The sequence below is a fragment of the Passer montanus genome, unplaced genomic scaffold, assembly GCF_014805655.1.
Source record: "Passer montanus isolate IOZ18808 unplaced genomic scaffold, ASM1480565v1 scaffold27, whole genome shotgun sequence".
Taxonomy (NCBI): domain Eukaryota; kingdom Metazoa; phylum Chordata; class Aves; order Passeriformes; family Passeridae; genus Passer; species Passer montanus.
In genome coordinates this window covers 1,727,509-1,747,566 of record NW_024367372.1, presented here as the reverse complement: position 1 = coordinate 1,747,566, position 20,058 = coordinate 1,727,509, and the positions used below count along the sequence as shown (strand labels likewise).

General features: G+C 45.5%; 1 protein-coding gene across 3 annotated transcripts; it reads right to left on the bottom strand.

Moving 5' to 3' along the window:
• Window positions 1–1,795: 1,795 nt before the first annotated feature.
• GMFB (glia maturation factor beta) lies at window positions 1,796–14,415 on the bottom strand. 3 transcript variants are annotated; one of them, XM_039712689.1, is made up of 7 exons: window positions 14,324–14,415; window positions 11,733–11,829; window positions 11,293–11,342; window positions 10,305–10,354; window positions 9,226–9,308; window positions 7,922–7,995; window positions 1,796–5,625 (listed from the first exon to the last, which is right to left on the bottom strand). In XM_039712689.1, exons 1-7 carry the CDS (start codon window positions 14,324–14,326, stop codon window positions 5,554–5,556), a joined length of 429 nt encoding a protein of 142 aa, XP_039568623.1. In that variant the 5' UTR covers window positions 14,327–14,415; the 3' UTR covers window positions 1,796–5,553. The 3 variants fall into 3 exon arrangements, with proteins under 3 accessions (XP_039568623.1, XP_039568624.1, XP_039568625.1); XM_039712690.1 differs by having other exon boundaries at window positions 14,341–14,383; XM_039712691.1 differs by lacking the exon at window positions 1,796–5,625 and having other exon boundaries at window positions 7,947–7,995; window positions 9,226–9,310.
• Between the last annotated feature and the right edge of the window lie 5,643 nt (window positions 14,416–20,058).

Here is a 20,058-nt window from a genome sequence, read left to right as displayed (position 1 = left end):
GTGCAGCTGAACAAATTCCAGCCACTCTTACACCCAGAGTACCTCATGTCCTGCCCCCAGCCCCACCAGCCTTCCCTCTCAAGGCTGCTCAATGTCAGTTCTGCCTCTCAATGGCACTGTGTCAGCATCTCACCTGCCTGTGCTTGGCTTCCCACCCTCACCTGCACCTACACAGGAAACTACAGGAACTTCACCTGTGAGGAGCTTGGGAGAGCCAGCTTGTATTCCAGTCAATTCAACAAGCCATGGAGCAGCAGGCACAGGCATACTCACACACTGTCACACACAGACAGCAACTGCCCCAGCTTCCACCCCTGGCAGTGCCCAAGGCCAGGCTGGACAGGGCTTGGAGCAGCCTGGGATAGTGGAAAGTGTCCCTGCCATGGCAGGGGTGGAACTGGGTGGTAAACCATCCTGTGATTCTTCTTCCAGCTCCTCAGAACAAACTACATTTCTCCTCTTCTCCATACTATTCCCAGACACCCTGCCAAGCTGCAGGTCTCCTTAGCAAACTCCCAGCCCTGGGCAAGCTGTCTCCACACACCTGGAAGGGAAAACACCTCTGTGAGATGCTCAGGCTGCAGGTGCACTGCAGGCTTGTCCCGCTCTGCAGAGGTTTCCCATTTTGATTCCTACTCCCCCTTAGCTTTGACTTTAATCACCACTCAACTGACCTTTTCATCATAACTATGAGAAGCCACTGACCTTTCCTGAATGGAAAAGCTGCCCATCACTTCGCATCCCTGAAACTCCTGGCAATTCTCTTTACTCTGCTGTTGTTTTTATGGCCTGTGATGTGGCAGTATCAATGAACTATTGCCCATTTCCTAGTGAAGCACACTCAGGACCCCACAAGTGACCTTCTCCTCCCATAGGAAAGCTATTTATTCCTTTTTTAGTTCTCCTTTTCTGGAAAACCATTCTTTTCCCTTAGCAGCTTTTTCTTCCCCAAGCTTTTGGCAATAGATTTTGCCTTTCAGTGACTGAGATTCAGGAGCCAGATGTGCTGAAGCAGCTGTGCATTTTCTCCTTCATAGAGTTCTCTCACCTGGGAGCAAAGGGGTTTATTTCTGTCATGTCTAATCAGTGGCCTATTAATGCTGTTCTTCGGTGTTCACAGAAACAATCTATGTCAGGTACTGAAGCTGAATTCCTTGGATTATACTTGGCAGTTTTTTCAACAATAGAGGAATCAAAGTCTAGAAAGATCATGACAGGATGAAACAGCAAGAATGCAGAAAAGAAGGGCTTAAATCAAATTAATGCATTGGTCTCTTGGGCAGGAAAGAGATGAGCCAATGACTCTGGGAAAGTAAAAAAAACTAAGTTCCTCTGTCTCCTTCAAGCTTTGGGGTTTCCTTGACAGCTATTCTGACACTGTTCAGGGGGCATCTGCACTCTGTATTGTATTCCACAGCTCCAGCTTCTGCCAGGAGCCTTGTGGGAGAGGTGGAACAGGGAAGTTGATGTGACATTGCAGGCTGCCACTGAGCCCACACTGCCTTGCACCTCATCTGGAGACAGTGGGAGGTCTGTGACACAAAGGTGCAAAGCAGCAGAGCACAGCAGTTCCCTGCAGTATTCCAACAGCTCCTCTCCTCCCCATCACAGCAGATGGAAACAGGAATTAATTTAGGTACAACAGCAAATGAGGGAGCAGTTGAGACTGAAGACACCTTACAAGTCCAACACAAACTCCAGGAAGCTGAGAAAAGGAGGAAGGTCATACCAAGCATCACCAGCTTTTCCCTGTCACACAGGGACCACTTTGCAATTAAAACAGGCCAACACAACCTCTTAATGAAATATTTTATTTAAACCAATACAAGCACCATGCTTAGCAAAAAAAAAAAAAAAAAAAGATTTGGTTTAAAGTAAACATGCAATGTGAAGTAGCAGAGACTACACAGCATATGGAAGTTGTACTGGTTACTGGTATTTTCATGGAACTGCCAAATTCTCAAATCTGGCCGTGAACCTCTCACCCCTTTTAAGACAAGCCTGGACCACAGAACAAACACAAGAGTTCCACTGAGCCCCTTCTCATGTCCCACCACGGCTCCACTTCACAGTCACTACATGTATGTATAAAAACAATGTTCATGATGTTTATTTTTGGAATGCACTGAAGTAAGGAATTGAATTCTCTCGCTTCTGCCTGTTTGAGTCAAACCCCTGTCATCAGTTTAACATTGCTTCTGGACCAGCTATTTTACAGTTAAAGATACAAAAATGGAATCCTGGTACAAATGCAAAGATGCTCCTTTGGAGAAGTGAAAAAGGTGTCAACACCTGCATTATTGCCTCCTTTAATAGATCAGAACAGTATTCATGATACTAGAAATACACTTAAACCATCAAATACCAGCATTTACATTTTTTTGTTAAAAATATTCAAAACACTACAAGTCTATTTCATGGGCTGACATGCAAACTCATGCTTTAATTCAGCTTACCATCAGTGAATAGGATTACAAGAGCTGTATCCCAGCCATCTAGTCAATATTTAAAGCAAACCTGATTAATTGTGGCAGAAGTCTCCCTTGGAGAGACCTTTAACTCCAGACCAAGGATTTTATGGCCAACTTACTAACTCCTGAAAAATAGGAGCTCCCAGTGGAAAATGCTGACTCTCAGACCTTTAGCTACAAAGGCTCCCCTAGGCTAATTTATGCTGTCCTTTAGATGTCTCTTTAGAGGTCTGAAAATTCAAGAGAAATGTGTGATTACAGATGGGCAACTCACCAGCAAAGCCCAGCAGGAACATACTGGCCTGAACATGGACTCATCTGCCTCCCACTGAGCCTAAGGGGGCAGCAGCACAGAACACACAGTTCTACAGATAAGGTAGGGAAAAGATGTTATGAAAACAAGGATTATTTCTGCAGGAAAGACCTGGACATAATGTCTTTGTTTAATCAAGTGTTAGCACTACCTGCATCTCAAGAGCCCAGGACAATTAGCAGCAGCCAGTTGTGTCAAAACACTGCATTAAGACCAAAGAGAACACAAACAAGGCTGGAACAGCAAACACCCTCTGCACACTCATCTTCCAGACCTGCAGCTGCTTCCACAGCTCAGCCAGGGAAGAAGGAACAGCTGCCAGGCAGGGCTGGCTCAAGAGCAATAATACTGGTGGGCTGAGCAGCATCAACAGCACCTTCCAGGAGAAACTGGGCTTTAACACTCCCACGAGGATCTGTTTGCTCCCTGCAAGGCTGGAGGGGCAGCACCCAAGGCAGAAAGTGCTTAAGTGAGGCACGAGAACATATGAAGTGGAAGAACTCAGCTGAAGATTCAGCTGTAAGGAATAATGTTTTCTTGGCAGAAGGGGGAGCAATCCAGAGATGAAAGGTCAAATTTCATCATTTCATGCAGCAGCTCCTCCCTTCCCTCCTGATACAGGCCTCTTGTACAGTTATTTTTGTGCAGACCTGTGCAGGCAGCAGTTGGCTGCTGGCAGCCCACCAGTGTACAAAGTACAACAGACACGATTAATCCAGTTTTTCCCCACTGCAAATCAAGCTGAACATTCCAAGCAGCAGCTTCCTCTCACCCACACTGTACTTTGACATGCCTCACCTTTAGTACAATCCCAAAAAAACCTCAAAAGAGATTCTTGCTGTTTTCAGACTGATGCTTGGAATGACACTATCCTTTAAGCCAAAGTCTTATTTATACAATGTTTGTCACAAAAGACATGGTTTTTATTGATTTGCAGTACAGAATGATCAAGCAACAGTTTCATAATCAACACTTTTTCATCCAGGGAAACTAAATTGTTTTTCCAGTTCAGTACGTTAACACAGAAATTTAATTACAAGCACTTCTTTCCCGCACCAAAAGATCAATTTAATTGGATCATTCCAACAAGTATTTTGAAAAGCTCCTCTCAAGTCAGATTTATATACAAATAAATGAGTAATAACATCAAACTAGGAAGAGATTTACCAACACTGAAGACCTTTGCAAATGAATTCCTTCTGATCTTGCAGGAGTCAGTGTTTTAACACTAACACAACCTATGGTGACAAATGAAAAATAACGCCACTTTCAGCAAAGGTTTCACAGCATGAAATACTGGCCTCCAAATTTAACACTGCATTCCTTCCCAGCGAGCAGATTGGTTGGGGCAGCTGTATTTTAAGGTATGTTATCAACAGGAAGCTGCTCTTACGCAGACACTTGTTCAGAAGCACAACAAACACTCACGAGCAAGATAGGGAGAGACTGTCCCATGAGTGCTCCTCCTGCCACAGCACGTGCCGAATGTGTCCACATCAGACAACTACTCTAGTCAATATAAAACAGACCTGTAAAAAGACTGGTCATTTATAAAAGTTAAATACTATTTTCACATTAGATTTGCTGTTTCAAAGAGATGAACCGTTAAGTAGATGAAAATCAAATGATCACTTATGCAAAAGCTTCATCTGGAATGTAATTTTGACCAAAAAGCCATTAAGAAAGTTAGAGGTTGTAATTAAAGTACTCAAAAGCTTTGTGTGGCCAACTTTTATAACAAAAGAGATATAAATCGTTCATTATCATCAAAAGCTTTAACCTCCTGACTCCTACAAATGGAGCAGATGATTGGAATTCCAAAGAAAATGAGGTTGGCTTTTTGTTTTAAGAGATGTCAACTGCAGCACGAGGCACTAGAAACAAATATTACTTGGATTCTTTAACAAAGTTTTTACCAAATTTGTAAGAAGTGGCAGTGTAAAATTCTCAAGTCCTTTTAAAGCTAACAAATGAAAGGCACACAGTATCACCAGGTGTTCAGTAACAGGAAATGAGCAGAGGTAAACTTCTCAACAGTGTCAGAACAGAGATGCAAGAAGAAATCTGGTACAAGAGGAACCAGAGTTGTAGTTCAGCCCTTAGATATCAACTAGTTCCTGTGAGACTGTATTAGCATGAGAACTGGACAGTCAAAGCTTTGCCCTGAAATTTAGGAAGATTGACTCAGGCAACTGAGGAATTACTGGAATGACAAAAATTAGTTCCAAGAATTTGAGACAGTTCACATGGACTCGATGAAAAGATAAATGGATGGATTTGCAGTACAAGGATTTTGACTTTTTAATACCACACAAATGCTTCCAGGGAGCTTCCAACAAATGCTTCAAAATTGAGAAGACGTTAAGTCAAAAAATCTGGTAAGTGACAGTACATAAATTCTGCATATGAATGGCTAATGTGTGTCATAAGGATGCATTTGTAGCTCAGAAAAAGTTAGCGTCAGCTTCCAAATGATGTTTGTACACTGTTATAAATCCAGAACTGAACTATTTTAGTTACAGAAATATTAGTCACAGGAGTGCAAAAGGAGTCCCTGCAGAGGAGTATTCCCTTTTAGCAGGTACAAATAAGGAAACACCTGCAAAGATTTGTTACTTCAAGGAGACAGACCTGCTATTCTTTGCACAAACTCTGCACAAGAGAGATACTGCAGGAGACAGCTGTGAATACAGTGCATTGCTTGGATGTAAGTATTCATGTCTGGTTCCAGTATCACCAGGATGGTACATAAATACTTAGAGGTTTCCCTTAGTGGAAAAAGCCCAGTTTCTCACGCAGCCATTCTTCAGTTAGGTCTTCTGTATTTCTGATTTCGAATACCTAAACAAAACGGCATTGCATCAATTCCTGAGGGATGGGGCTGCAAAGGGACAAGCACACAATGCAACCTTTCCACACACCTTGTCTGAGCTGCAATAAACCACTCACCAACCCAGAGTTTTCAGGTGCTTTCTTGAAAGCATCACATCAGAGGAAAATACACAAACTAAGTGGCAAAAACATTGACATGAACAAGAATCTTGTAATTGCTATTTCTAGGCTTTACTCTTATCCCTTAAGAATATGAAAAAAGCACATGTACTACATTTTAAAATAACCCTGAAGTGGCCCCATCTCACATGCATTATCTCAGCAAGATGGTATTTTGAAGAATACAAATAATTTATTATCTGAGTTGATTTAAGCCCAAAGTTCAGCAATTTTACTCAGTCCAACACAGTTATTTTTTCTTTCAACTGAAATAAATTCATATTAGCCAGTAGCATATTGTTTTGACTGTAAAATATCTCAAAATAGAAAACTTGGGAAAAAACACAACAAAATCCTAAAAGCATAGAATGGTTTGGGCTGCAAGAGACCTTAAAGACCATCTAGTCCAATCCCCTGCCATGGCAGGGACACCTTCCACTATCCCAGGTTGCTCCAAGCCCCGTCCAACCTGGCCTTGGGCACTTCAGGGATGGGGCAAACACAGCTGCTCTGGGCAAAATCCCCAAAACAATCTAAAAACTACTAACCCAAAGCTTTGTGAAGTCTTTAATAAAGCCTTGAAGCAGAAAACAAGGTCCAAACCACCAATACACTCTTTATATTCCATGTGGGCAAGTAACTGGTTAGGGTTTGGGTTTTGTTTTTAATAGCCTGAAGAGAAATTATGTTAATTATGCATTGATTACTGGAGTCCATCAGATGCCCAAAGACCCAAGTCAGGTAATTTTACAAATTCACAGGCCTTCAAAATGCAGAAACCCAAAAAATTAGTGTTACAAGAACAGAACAGCTGAACAGGAACCAAGCTAGTATGCAAGTCACTGGAGACTGATGAGAGAACTGAGCTGAGTCATGAGCAAAAATCACACCAGGAGAAGTCACAGCAGGAGTTAAAATGAAACACAGCTCAGCAAGTGGCAAGAATTAAAGTACATTTGAAGAACAAGCAGGCAATCCCAACTGGAGGCAGCCTGTGTTCTCTGCCTTCAGGAGGATGAATGATCATGAACCTCTATACCCAGTCCTGGACTTGCATTCAAAAGCCATTCAGGCTGAATTGCTCCCATTTCAGAAGTGATAGGAACTCCAACTGAGCTACTTCCCAGGCTTTCACTTTCTTCTCACCAACCCTTTCTTGCTTACTGAAAACTGTCTTCCTCCTTTCTATCACAGTTATCAGGCCTCCAAGATGCAGTCTCAACAGATCTAAAAAGATTTCTTGGGACTGTGCTGATTGTTTCCACCATCTTCTGCTGCCTTCTATTGACTCCTGTCAACCTGAGGTCTAATTTAAAACGGAGGTGTCTTCTCTTACAAGGTACAGCTGCAACAGGCAAAAGCTGGACAGAGCTTGGAGCAAACTGGTCTAGTGGGAGGTGTTTGAACAAATGAACATTAAAGTCCCTTCCAACTCAAGCCAGTCTATGATTCACAGTTCTCTTACTGGCCCAACAGACATTTTTACTGGGATGTTAAAGGACTCTGCAGGATAAGGAAGACCTAAAGGGAACAGTGCTGTGGGAAATGCTGAAGTCATTTCACATGGCATGAAAAACCTGAAGCAGCTACTGACTCTATTAAGCTTTACTGCTTGAGGCAAAAAGGAGTCTAGGTGTAAATTTTAGGCAAAGATTTCAAAGATCTCCAAAATGAAAGCCAGGTGACATTTCTTTTCTAAAATATACACACAGCCAGACCTAGTGAATGCACTGATTTCTTCTGGTGCCAGTACTGGAAGAACCAAACACAGGAAGAAATTGTTCATCCCTTGGCACATGTTACTTGCTCTGCAGGCTGTTCTGCAAGCATCCAGCCCCAGGAACCAGCTAAACTGATCTGTTCCACACCACACTGAAGCTTCAGTCTATTCTTCCCATCAGTAAATTCCTCCCCCACAGCAAAGATGTCCATCCTACTGAGGGCTATTTTTGTTTTAGACAACACTGTTTCTCCTGGTGTTTTAGGGTACAGAAATCTCCACACATACGCCTCCCTCAGCTTTCCTAACCCAGAGTCTGTTCACTGTCATCACAAACTCACAAACCCTTCTTGCCATTGGTTCAAGCAAGACAAAACAACAACCTGCAGTGAAGGGGGAGAGAGTTATTTCAAAAGCCAGTTATACCTTAGTGAGTTCAGCTGTCTGTACAAGCTTATTCTTGCTTCCAGCATACATCATCTGCTGCTCAGGCTTACATCCTGAAGTTGTAGGGAAAAAAAAGAAAAGAGTTTGTTTAGTTACTTTGATTGCAGCAATTAAAAAAAACCCCCCAAACTTATTTTTAAGAATCCAAACTGAAAGCTAAAGACATTCACAGGAAGATTCTCAGGTAGCTAAAGAAAAATATGCTCAGTAGCTGCTAAACTCTTTTATATACCTAGTTACTCTAGCTCTGAGAAATGAAGGGTAAAACAATGCCATCAGTTTATCTTCTTCCAGGGGATAACAAGGATAATCCAGTAATACCAGTAAGATACACTACTACAATTCAGAACACAGATGGAAGCCCAGGAGCAATTCAGCTCTAAGTCCAAACCAAGACCCAGGTTATCTGGCTTCTATTAAAATGACACAGTGCCTTGTCCAGGTAATTGATTTTGAGGGTTGCTGTGACACAAGCAGAGGATGCTCTATACTGCTCCCTAAAAACCTGGGATGATCCAGGATTACAGTCTGTTTCTCCTGGAAGTCTGTTCCCCCAGCACTTTCACACGCTCAGATCTGGGTAAGGGAGCCCTCTTTTCCTCCATTTCCCCCACAGCTGTGACAGCCCTTTAAACTGTCCCCTCACAGCATCCTCTACTGCTGCCCATTACATCCAGGCCCCCTGAAAACTGCTCTCAAATCCCATCCTAGCCCTCTTAAAGTCTTGTTCCTTTCATGGGTAGAATGAAAGGAATAGGATTCTAAGATCCTCAGAAAGAAATGGGATCCCATGTCCTTCTGAGATGAGAGGAATTTCCTCCCTCCCAGTCACTCATGTCAAGAGACAGCTGAGTGACAGAATCACTCAGAACACAGGCTGTGTCTGCCAGCCCTCTCTCCACTCACTTCCTGAGCCTTACAGGGTCATGTTTTGAGGATTCCCCAAGATGTGAGGGGTAAACAGGTTAAATTAAGTTAAACCTCCATGAGCAGATGCAGAGTGCTCCAGGCCCTGCCCTTCAGAGGAGGGTTGCTGAGCACACTGAGAACAGGCACATGTAGGCAGACACACCTTTTGGCCAGCTAAGCAGGAAACCAACACTCCAGTTCAGCCTTCAGAAGTGGAAAAAAAGAGAATCTCTTCTATCAGACATCTGAAGTGCCCTAAATGTGAACCTCAAAGGCTGGAAAATCTCCTTGAGAGCACCAAGTATTCATTTTATCTTCCCTAGAAAAGAATATTGCCAAATTTACAACACAGAGTAGCTACAGAGTTCACTCACCAACTGGACTGGAGAAGATAAAGCACAATGGATAGGAAACTCTTCCATCTTCATGCTGGTACTTGTAACTATACACAATAAATGTTTTTTCTGAGGTTAAAGAAACTAAGAAATTAATTATTTTAGTAGGATATAATCCTCAGTTATCAGAGCTTGATGCAGGCAGAAGTCAAAGCTGCATGTTAGATGATGTTTGAATTTGGCAATAATAACCTCACTGTTTTGTTTTCACTTCCACATCTGACTTTCAGAACTGGCCCTGCCTCAATGTGAGGGCTGTCTCTGTAGTAATGTTTCACATCAGAGCTAAAAATCACCCTCTCATCCCAAATATTCCTCTTCCAACTTTGTAAAAAGACTTCCCACACCCACCAGTGTGGTTTTGGCTTCATGAAAGCCAAATTCTTTCTTTGCTGACCAAGAACTTCGTTGTTTCAGGTGTTCTGCTGAATTTGAACTGTAGTTTTAGCCAGGACTTCTGTTTTACAGCCTCCCACTGCACTGTAGGCATGAAAGGCAAGATTCAGAACAGCACAGGGAATGGTGCCAGCCAGCTCTTGAGGCTAACAGGGCAGGTATTTTCTTCACATGTAACTTAAGTACCCCTTTTATTCCACTAGTTAAGAGTAATTTACTTGGCCCTCTTTTGTTCCTTTTTATTCAAAACAGGGATTCCTCCCTGGATCAGTAACTGCAGCAAAACAACAACAGCCACATCCTGAGAAAGTACCAAAACAGATCCAGTTACACAGGCAGAGTCCTATATTTAGAAGTAGACACTGACTGGTACATTTTACTCACTTCTTTACATTACCAGCAGCATGGCTTTGCTTTACTTCCCCAAACATTATATACTCTAAAAGGAATTAAAATGTCAGGAAAGGCTTAAATGAGTCATTGTTTCAGCAAGTGGTACAACAGTTCAGTGTAGCCTGAGAACTGGCCTCTGGGTTATTTCACAAATAAAGGATCAGCAAGATCACACTACAGCAATTATTGGCCTAAAAAGGTGAAGTCCAACGTTTTGAACAGCTTCCAGGAGTGAGTAAGTCCAAATGGCAGCAGCATAGGAAGGATATCGAGGTTGTCTCTCGGGCAGCTCATCCTTTAGCTCATCAGGAGAAATACCCTGGTGACATTAAACACAAGCAATATTTGAGCAAGTACCTCACACTGGAAGGTTAAAGCAGGACAATGGACACTGAAACACTTGTAGGGCAGATGTTGATCTACAGGTGAACTGATAAGGACCTCCCAAATTACTACAGCAGTTTAGGAAGATTTGTGTGCCAATAGACTCCTACGACTAAACACAGAATTAATGTCAGCATGAATAATCACCCCTATTTTTAGGCATAATAAGTTTTTAAACATTTTTTTGCTTTAGTTGGCTATGCTGGCAGTTACCATGCTTTGCCAACCCTACTGCTAAACTCAAATAAGTAAGCACCCACCATACAGTAAGTTAATATCAGCTACATAAATCAAAAGTTGGAAAAATTCAGTCCTTCCTCCTTCAGCAAACAAAAAAGATTCCCCATTACAATTGAGTATTACACTAACATCTACATTCTAGGGAACAAGAGCTCTGGTTAATGCTCAAATCCCTGGGAAGGATTTAATTTTGCCCTATGGACCGTTAAGAAACACCACACACTGGGCTGACCTTATTATGCCACCCATCAAATTTAGAGTCTGCAGGGGATTAGCAATCCTGCTCCTAATTGATGGCAGACCAGTTCAGAGACAAATGTGCAGATCTACGTGGAAACACAGCAGAAATCTCTTCAAAAAGCCAGCAGGTGCCAAAGATGCTTTTTACATCATTAAAACAGCTTTAAAATAACTTTTTTTTTTGGTGCAATTAATTAGTCAACTCAACTGCTTCTGCATAGTTTTACTATTAACGGTGCTGTGCTTTACATGCAGAGTGACCATGCATTTAAATAAGCTCATGACCCAAATTAGATTAAGAGTTTGATAACAACTTGAAACTAAGGCAGTACCTTAGAGACAACAATACATTGCAGGCTGAAGATACTCTTATTTACAATTCATTTAACAAACCTCATGCTCCTCATCCAGCACCACCAACTGCTTATCCTTGTCGATTTTCACTATAAATCAAAATAAAACACAGATCAATGTTTTTTACAATCGATTTGCACAATGGATGCATGAAGCTTTTTAGCAGACAGCAATTACAGTCCTTGTGATTCTATTCTTCTTCAGTGCATCCCGTGACTTCCCAAAATCATTTTACAAACAGTGGTAGACTCTGAGCCATAATTAAATATAAATACTCTGCTAAGAGCAGATGGAGACTTGAATCCTAAGAACAGCACTGTTTTATTGTTAAAATTACAGGCAGCATTAAATGTGCTGCAGCTCAGAGAACAAACAGCCCCCTGGCTCATGTTTACCTGATACAGCAGCAATCTTACACAGGGAAGAAAAGAGGAGAGAGGATTTTCTGACAATTTTTGTCAGGCACGTTTGGAACTTACTTATAATGGCGGCATTGTTGGTCTCTTTGCGAAATCGGAATTTTCTCAGTTTCTCCACCAGGTCTTCGGCAACATCACAAACCACCAGAGATTCACTCTGCAAAAAGGAAATGGCAGAGGGGAGGGAGAGATAAATCCTTGACAAAGTGAAACAGACAACAAAATCCCTGTATCACACACATCTGTGCATAAATACTGAAAAGGGCCTGCATGCAGATTGTCCAAAGCTTCAGAGCATCACATAAACCAGAAAAAACGTGAGTGAAAGGAAATTCATTTTTCTAGAAGAACCACATTAACAGAACATTCATCCATTTTAATTTCCCTCTTCAAAGCCACACAGCTAACTAGGACTATTTATTAACTACTCCTGAAGTGGCATTATTCTCAGAGCTCTTAGAAGTAAACTTTACACTTCAGAAGTAGATTTTACACTTCTACACTTAAAAAGTAAATTTTACACTGCATTTTCCAAGCCCTGAAATAAGGGAGTCCCTTAGAGCAACAGCAAATGGGATCAAGTAATTTAAGCATTTAACATAGCAAGAGCTATTATTGGTATTTAAGAACAACATTGTCCTTGTTTATTTTTACCCACAAAAATATTGAGATTCACACGCACGGAGTTTGAGACATTTTAACCCAAAAACATGCAGCCATTTCCCCCTGTGCACACCAAGCTCTCAGAGATGCTCAAGTAACATATTAGTCATCCCACTGAAGATGAGGAAGGAAATTATTGTTTCACAAGCAGCCATGCAGGTTATCTTCCCTTACACAAGCAATTTCTGAACTGCACCAAGCCAACCACTGCCATTTCCTGAGCAACATTTTATACACACAACCTCCACCACCAAGGGGTTCATGCCAGCTTGATAAAGAAGTTACTTAAAATCTGCAGCTTGAGCTGGGTTTGTGAACTCACAAGGCATCAAGAACTTTGTACCAAAGTAACTGTATTTCAAGGTTCCCTTAAAAAAAATCCTCAGATAAAAAATGGTGCAAGATTACCAATCAAAAGCTCTAATAAAGAGCTCTTGCACTGAGACAAATCACTGCTTTTAAACCAGAATGTCACTATTTAAGCTCCCAGTTCTGTCTCCTCGTGTTCAACATTGTGAGATTTCCCCCAAAAAGCAGACGGGTGGCTCTGCTTCCCCACCTCCCATACCCCACGTTTGTTGTTGCTCCTAAAAAGATTTCCACCTTGATCAAATTCTGGCACAAAGTTTCATCCCTGTGCTTCCTCTGGACAGCTGGAGAGGAAATCAGGCTGTGCTGTGACAGCAGAGCTCAGGCACTGCCTGTACAGTGTCCCTGATTTTGCTTGTTTCCCCTAAACGTCAAAGATCACCCTTGGCTCTCTCTGATCAGGGTCCCTCTGACCCAAACAGGTTGAACTCGATGGTTTCAGAGGTCTTTTCCAACCTAATTCATTCTGGATTCTGTGAAACATCCCTACTATCCACTGTCACTCATTCAGGAAAAAAAACCCTAAAAAATACTTTAAAACACAACAGAATTCAGGGCTGCATTCAATAGCTGAAGTCGTATTTTATATAAAATGTCACTTACACCCACTCTCACTAACCCAGGAGGTCCCAATTAAAAAACCCAACAGGACTCAGGGCTGCATTTCAAAGGTGAGGTTATATTTTATATAAAATACTCTTTTGTGAAGGAAGCTTTTCTCCCAGTCCCCTGGGCTCACCACCTTCTCCCAGCAGACAAGCCGTGCTCCTGCTCACACCTGCGCAGCCACAAACACAAATCCCTGAGGGCATCTGAAGGAAAACACTTGGTAACAGCAGATTCAGACTGTTTATCGGGGCTAAGCCGGCTCACCAACGCCGGGCTTAACAAAAACCGAAGAAAGCCAAGGCAGGATTGCTGCACAGGCAGGGAACACCTGCCAGCACCACCGGGGCCGCTGCTGCTGCCGGGAGCGTCCTGCGCAGATCCCCTCGGGACAGCCACTGCCCTCACCCTCAGGCTGACAGGTAAACGTGAATTTCCCCAAGTGCCTAAGCACGACTCTCACCAGAGAGGCACACAGCAAAACAGACCAAGATTTGACCAAATTTGCTTTGCAACTGCTCCTTCCACAGGAGGGTTCAGCTCCCCAAACCTTTACTAAAAGCAACACGCAAAAGTCTTCCTTTCTCCACAGCCATTACTTCACCCATTAACCAATGTCCATGCAAAGTACCCCACAGCATTCATCCAGCACTCCTTGTTCCTCTTGGTCTGCTCCAACCAGCAATCACAGCTCAAGTTCAAATTCACCACTCGGGTGAATGAGTTCAATGAGCAACAATCAGACGTTCTGCAGTGAATTAGCTCGAAACATCACAAGACAACCAACAACCAGGTGCCATCAAGCCGTCAGCCGTTTCACAGACACATAATCAGTTCCTCAGAGGTCAGATCACGCGTTTTCCTGTTGATTATTCTATCATTTCCCCATCGAACCTTTCTGAATCAGCTAACTACGCACCGCCCCAGCGGGGTGAGCCCCCTCCCGGCCGGACCCCTCTCCCTCCCGATCCCCCGGGTCCCCTCTGAGGGAGAGGCGCGCGCTCCCCCCTCACCATCTTGGCGCGCGCACCAACCGCAGCCGCTCGCGCGCCGCCGCCGCCTCCTCCTCACTGGGGTTGCGCTCCCCCCTCACCGCGCCTGCGCGGCGCAAGCCCCGCCCCCTCCCTCGCCCTCCGGCCAATCAACAGCGCTCCCGCGGGCCGGGCGGGGCGGTGTCACGCGCCTACGGGCAGCGGGGAGGTTCAGGGCCGCCGAGGGCGGGAAAACGCAGGATCACGTGATCCCGCAGCACCAGGCCCCTCCCCCTTGCCGTACAGCCTAAGCCCCGCCCCCTCTCCGTTGCCATGGCAACTCGCGGGCTCGCCCTCAGGCGCCATTTCGCTCTGAGGGGATCTGGGGGAAGCGGGACGGGACGGGGTGGGTTCGGCTTCACAGCTTTTAATGTGCCTTAAAAAGGGCAAGGACTGAAGGTTTAAACCCTGAAAGTGAAGCATGACTGAATCAGAAGTTGTGCTGCTCGTGGTGCTTGTGTGTAGAAGTGGAGTGTAATTCTAGAAGTCATGCAGGGTCTCCAGCGCACAAAGCGCAAATAGGAGCAGCCAGAGCTGGGCAGACGCTGCTTGTCCATAATGGGATCGTGGTGTGAGGCTCTCCTGATGCTGGAGTGAATATTTGGCCTTCTCCATGCTGCTCACAATTTTAGATGCTGTTAGAGCAGAGAAAAAATCACTTTAAGAGATTCCGTAACAGATTTAAGAATATAATTGCTTTCCTTAGAATGAAAGGACAGATGCAGCCTTTACTACTCAGACACAACTTCTAGTGAACGATACTAATGATTTAAACACCAAATTTATAATATAAAACTGCAGATTTTCACCAAGGGCTTCAGCAAACGCCACAGAAGTGCGAGATTGCTGAGCAACTATTGAAGCCTCACACAAAATCACAGAATATTCTGAGGTTGAAGGGACTCACAGGGATCATTGAGCCCAACTCCTGGCATAGGAAAACCCCAAAAACCCCACACTGTGCCTGAGGGCACTGACCAAATGCTCACTGAGATCTGTCAGCCCTGGGGCCATGACCATTCCCTCAGGAGCCTCTTCAGTGCCTGACCATCCTCTGGGGGAAGAACCTTTTCCCGATACTCCACCTAATCACAAAATCACAGTCTGGTTTGGGTTGGAATGCACCCCAAAGGTTATCCAGTTCTTCTCCCACTGCTCTGGAACACCTTCCACTAGGCCAGGATGCTCCAAATCCCACCAAACGTGGCCTTGAACACTTGCAGGGGATGGGGCAGCCACAGCTTCTCAGGGCAGCCTGTGCCAGGGCCTCACAACCCTCACAGCCAGCAATTCCTTGCCAATAGCCCATCTAAGCCCCATTCCAGCTCAAGAAGGAAGCAAAGCACAGCCATGTGCTGCCAGGAACATGGTTCTGGGTCGCCTCACAGCCACTGCCACTGCAGCTGTGACTGGCAGCTGCCGGGGACAAAGCTGAGGAGCACTGAGTTCTCCAGCCTCTGGCAGGGTGGCAAAGCTGAATCCTGCCCTGGGTGCCACCACTGTGGCTCCAAGAGCTCTCTGTGCAAGCACACAACAGCAACAGCCCTCCTGATGCTCTACAGATTTGGAAGGGCACCTGGAGCCTGAGTGCACTGCCAGGAGCCAGCACCTCTGCCAAGAACCCGGGAATGACAAGGGCCCATTTCCTCCAGAGGTGTAAAGGCTCTGCCCAGGGGAGGCTCTGCCCAGGGAGCAGGCCCAAGGGCACAGGGGGCTGGAATCACAGCCCAGCTGCCCTGGGACAGGCCTGACAGACAGACAGGATGCAGGGCAGGCACGAGTCCCCATCCTCTCTGTGCCCACCTGAACACAGGGACTTAAGGCACTGTGGGAGTCATGCCAGAGCCGGCCCCTCTCCTCTAAGTTTCACAGAGTTCTTGGAAGAGTTAGGATGCAGCAAAGGGAGTCTGGGACTGGAGAATGCAGAGGACACAGGGACAATAATCCTTCTCTTGCTTTCTAAAGCCTTACCCAGTCCCTGCAGCTGGTGGAGGTTAGTTGGTATGGATGTCACATTGCAGTGCACGGAGCAGCGCTTTGATTACCTGGAGCGGAGGTGACTCAGCTGGTGCAGCACAGCCTGGGGCAGAGTGCCAGGGCTGGGGGAGCCCTGCTCTGGGCTGACCTGTAACCGTGGCACTTGTGGGCTGCTGCTGAAGCGCTGCTCCTGCTCTTGGGGTTGTAGTGTAGCCACAGCAGAAGAAGCTGTTAGGCACAGAGCAGAGACCAGGTGGAGATCTCCAGCAGCAGCTTGGAGGAGGAGACTGTTGTGATGCACCTCCTGAACACCCCTGCCACGGTGGCTCAGGAGGGATCTCCTGCTGGATAACTTGGAGCATCTGCAACGCTGCCTGGAGAAGACAGACCTTGACCACTTTGCTGTAGGCAACAAGAGGCTTCCTGTGGAGATTGGCTTGCAACCGGACTGTGGAGTGGCTGAACCACCAAGGCTTTTCTGGCACCTGGTGCATGGTCCAGGTGCCCACACTGAGGCCATCCATGATTACACTGGGCTGCCACATGGGTTCAGACAACTCCTGTTCTGCAGCCCTTGGGAGAGATGCTGAGGCACAGGGCTGTCTGATGGCAGCTGAGCTGCCTGACCATAGTGTACATATGAACTGTATATAAATTACCTGTATCTATACTTATCTTTAACCAGTTTCGTCATACCTATAAAGTTTTTATATATAAAATATGTATATATGTAAAAGTCTGTGTTATATATATAGTTTTGCAATATTAGGCAAAAATAATGTACAAAGAGTGGATGAGGTTTTGTGGCAGCAGCATGTGGAGGACCTGGAGCAGGGCACCCATGAACCAACTGACCCTGGCCGGGGAGCTCAGCTTGCAGCTTCCTTGGGGCAGCCCCTTCTGGGCTGTGGCTGAACTGCTGCTCCTGCCTTTGGGGCTGTGTCTCAGGTGCAGAAAAGCAGCCCCAAAGGCAGAGAGCAGCAGCCCAAAGAGCTTAAAAAGAGGTTTTGTGTGGTGCAGGATGGAAATCGAGCAGAGAAGGCTTTGCTTAAAAAAGGATTTCAACTAGATGAGGGAAACGTGGAGGACAGTGAAAGTAGTGCAGAAGCAAATGGCCAGTTAAGCTTGAATAATCAAATATCCCATTTCAGTCTCTGACACATGCCGAGCACGAAGTGCCCTGAGACAACGCTGTGGCAGAGACTGAGTTCCTCAGGCGCGTGGAAGGGCGCGCCCAGCAGCAGCACTGGCACTGCTGGTGCAGGAGCTCCTCACCCACATCCTGGTGGACATAGGCTTTTCCACCTACATCTTAAAGATGGTTGTGATGCACCTCCTGAACACCCCTTCCACTGTGGCTCAAGAGGGATCCTGAGACACAGAGCTGTCTGATGACAGTATATATCAGTATGTATGAACTGTATTTAAATTAGCTGCATCTATATTTAACCTTATATAGGTAGCTACATATATTAACACTGCATTTAGGGAATCTATACTTCAGTAACACCCTACTGTTCCAAAATCTGGATTGTGCCAGTTCTTCTTGCACCCAACTCTCCTCAGGCAGCAGAGGCCAGGAGGAGAGCTCCAGCTACAACTTGGAAGAGGAAGAAATGAGACAATGTTTTTGCAAAGGAAGGAATGAAAGGTGACTGTGCAAATGTGGAGGGAAACAACATTCATGGAAATGAAGAAGGCAGTAGCAATATTCATGCAAACAAAGAAGAAAATTATTTTGGAAATGAAGGAAAAGAAGGCAGTGAGAATGCAAGTGAAGTAAAGTGTGATGTGAATGTGGAGGAATACAACAGCAATGTTGCAAATGAAGAAAAAGTGGCAGAGTTGTCTCAAATGTATAAGATGATGTTGGAAATTAAGGAAAGGAAGGCACTGGTGATGCAAATGAAGAAGACACTGATGTTGAAAGCTCAGAAGACTTTTAGAGAAGCATGTGCTTCTCTAAAAGAGTGGCCTGATTTGCACTTGTGCAGAGGATGGGCCATGATAACTGACCTGATGGGCAACTTGACACGTGTATTTGGACTCAGCTTGTCAGACAGTTTCTGTCTTCTGCCAAACAAGCTGTTGGGGTGGGCAGTGCCTTCTGAGGTTGGAGTCCATGTGGGGAGGATGTTGTGTACTGCATGCTCCTCCCCCTGAATCATCTTCCAGGGCACACCTTCTTCCTGGAAGCTGGACACTGCAGGGCAGATGCCTGGGAGGAAGGTCTGCATCTCTGTGGAAAGGGCTCATATGGAGGGAACAGCTCAGGGGAGAATGTGCTGTGCTCCCTCCACCACTCTAATCTCCACTAATCTTGCAGGCAAAGGGGTCAGAGTCTTGGGAAGGAGAACATGGACTGAACAGCTGAATGCCTGGCTACTCAGGGGATACTCAAGGTTTTGGATTCCATATCTGTGCATCTACCAAGGAGCAGCTGGATTGGGAGCCCATGGCATCCACCTGACCTCAGACCACAGGCAAAAAGATGGGACTCAGCAGGGCAAGAGACATCCCTGCAGAGCACTGCTCTGACAAGAGCAGCAGTGGCCTCCTCTCAGTGGCCTTCCTGGTGCAGCAGCCGCTGAACTCCATATGGCACCTGCACAGATGCTTTTTGCTCTGCAATGCCATTGTTCTCAAAGGCCATGCTGGGCATTTCACCTGGGCTGGAAGGTCTGGCTGGGCAGGGAACAGGCAAAAGGCACTGCTGTTGTGACCTCCATGTGTTCACAGGGGACGCAATGAAGATTCTGTTCATGCAAAGAACAACACAAGCAGCCAGTCCCTGCTGGCACAGGGGCACGACTCTTGTCCAAAGCAGCTCAAATTCTCTGCCAGAACTGTCACTCTGAATCTTCTTGATCTGAAGGGGACTGGAAGTGGTTTCACTACAATTCTTTATTTCTAATGTCTGAAAATTGAAAGATTTCACAGAGGTCTTGGAGGAACTGGACCCGGGAATAGTCAAGCAGGAAAAACTTTCTTAGCTGTTGCTGTGCTCCTGGTCCTTCTCTTGGTCCTATGGTTTATTGGGTGGAAAAGCAGCCAGAGAAGAGAGGAGGATGAAGAAGAAAACCGTGGAGCAGATGAAGAGGAAGTGGGCAATGTTGAGGCAAATGAAGAAGACAACGTTGGAAATGAGGGTGTCAATGAGGCTGCAATTGCAGAAAACGACAACGATGTTGCAGATGAAGTCCAAGAAGAAGAGGATGATTTCGACGATTACCTTGGAGAAGTTGTAATGGAGCGCATCCAGTGGCCTGAACAGGACCTGCAGGGAGGCTGTGAGTGGACAACTGACCTCATGGATAATTATGCCATTTACTTTGGCCATGTCCTCTCAAACAGTTTCTACCCAGTCCTGCAACGAGCCATCGGGGTGGGCAGTGCCTTTGAAGGCTGGAGTCCCCGTGAGCAGGATGTTGTCTACAGCATGCTCATCCCCATGACTCCTCCTCGAGGCCACAGCTTCCACCTGGAGCTGGAGAGTGAAGAGCAGAGGCACGTGAGGAACTTCCGTGTCCGCGTGCAGCTGGAGTGCACCTGCAGCAGGGAGCAGCAGGCTGAGGACATGCTGTGCTTCCTGCACCACCCCGAGGAGGAGCTGAGGAGCAATCAGGATCCCAGCCTCCTAGACACCCTGTGCACCGGCTCCTACCTCGACGTGCAGAAAACTGCCCGCTGGTTTTACCAGCTGGTGAGAGCAATCTGGCCAGCTCTGCCTCAGTCGCACA

Bases quoted from the DNA above. Each gene is read 5' to 3' on its own strand.
- GMFB (XM_039712689.1), bottom strand. The intron at 11,343-11,732 runs GTAAGTTCCAAA...TTTGATTTATAG, and splicing joins CAACAATGCCGCCATTATAA to TGAAAATCGACAAGGATAAG. The intron at 10,355-11,292 runs GTTTGTTAAATG...TAATGTCACCAG, and splicing joins TGCTGGATGAGGAGCATGAG to GGTATTTCTCCTGATGAGCT.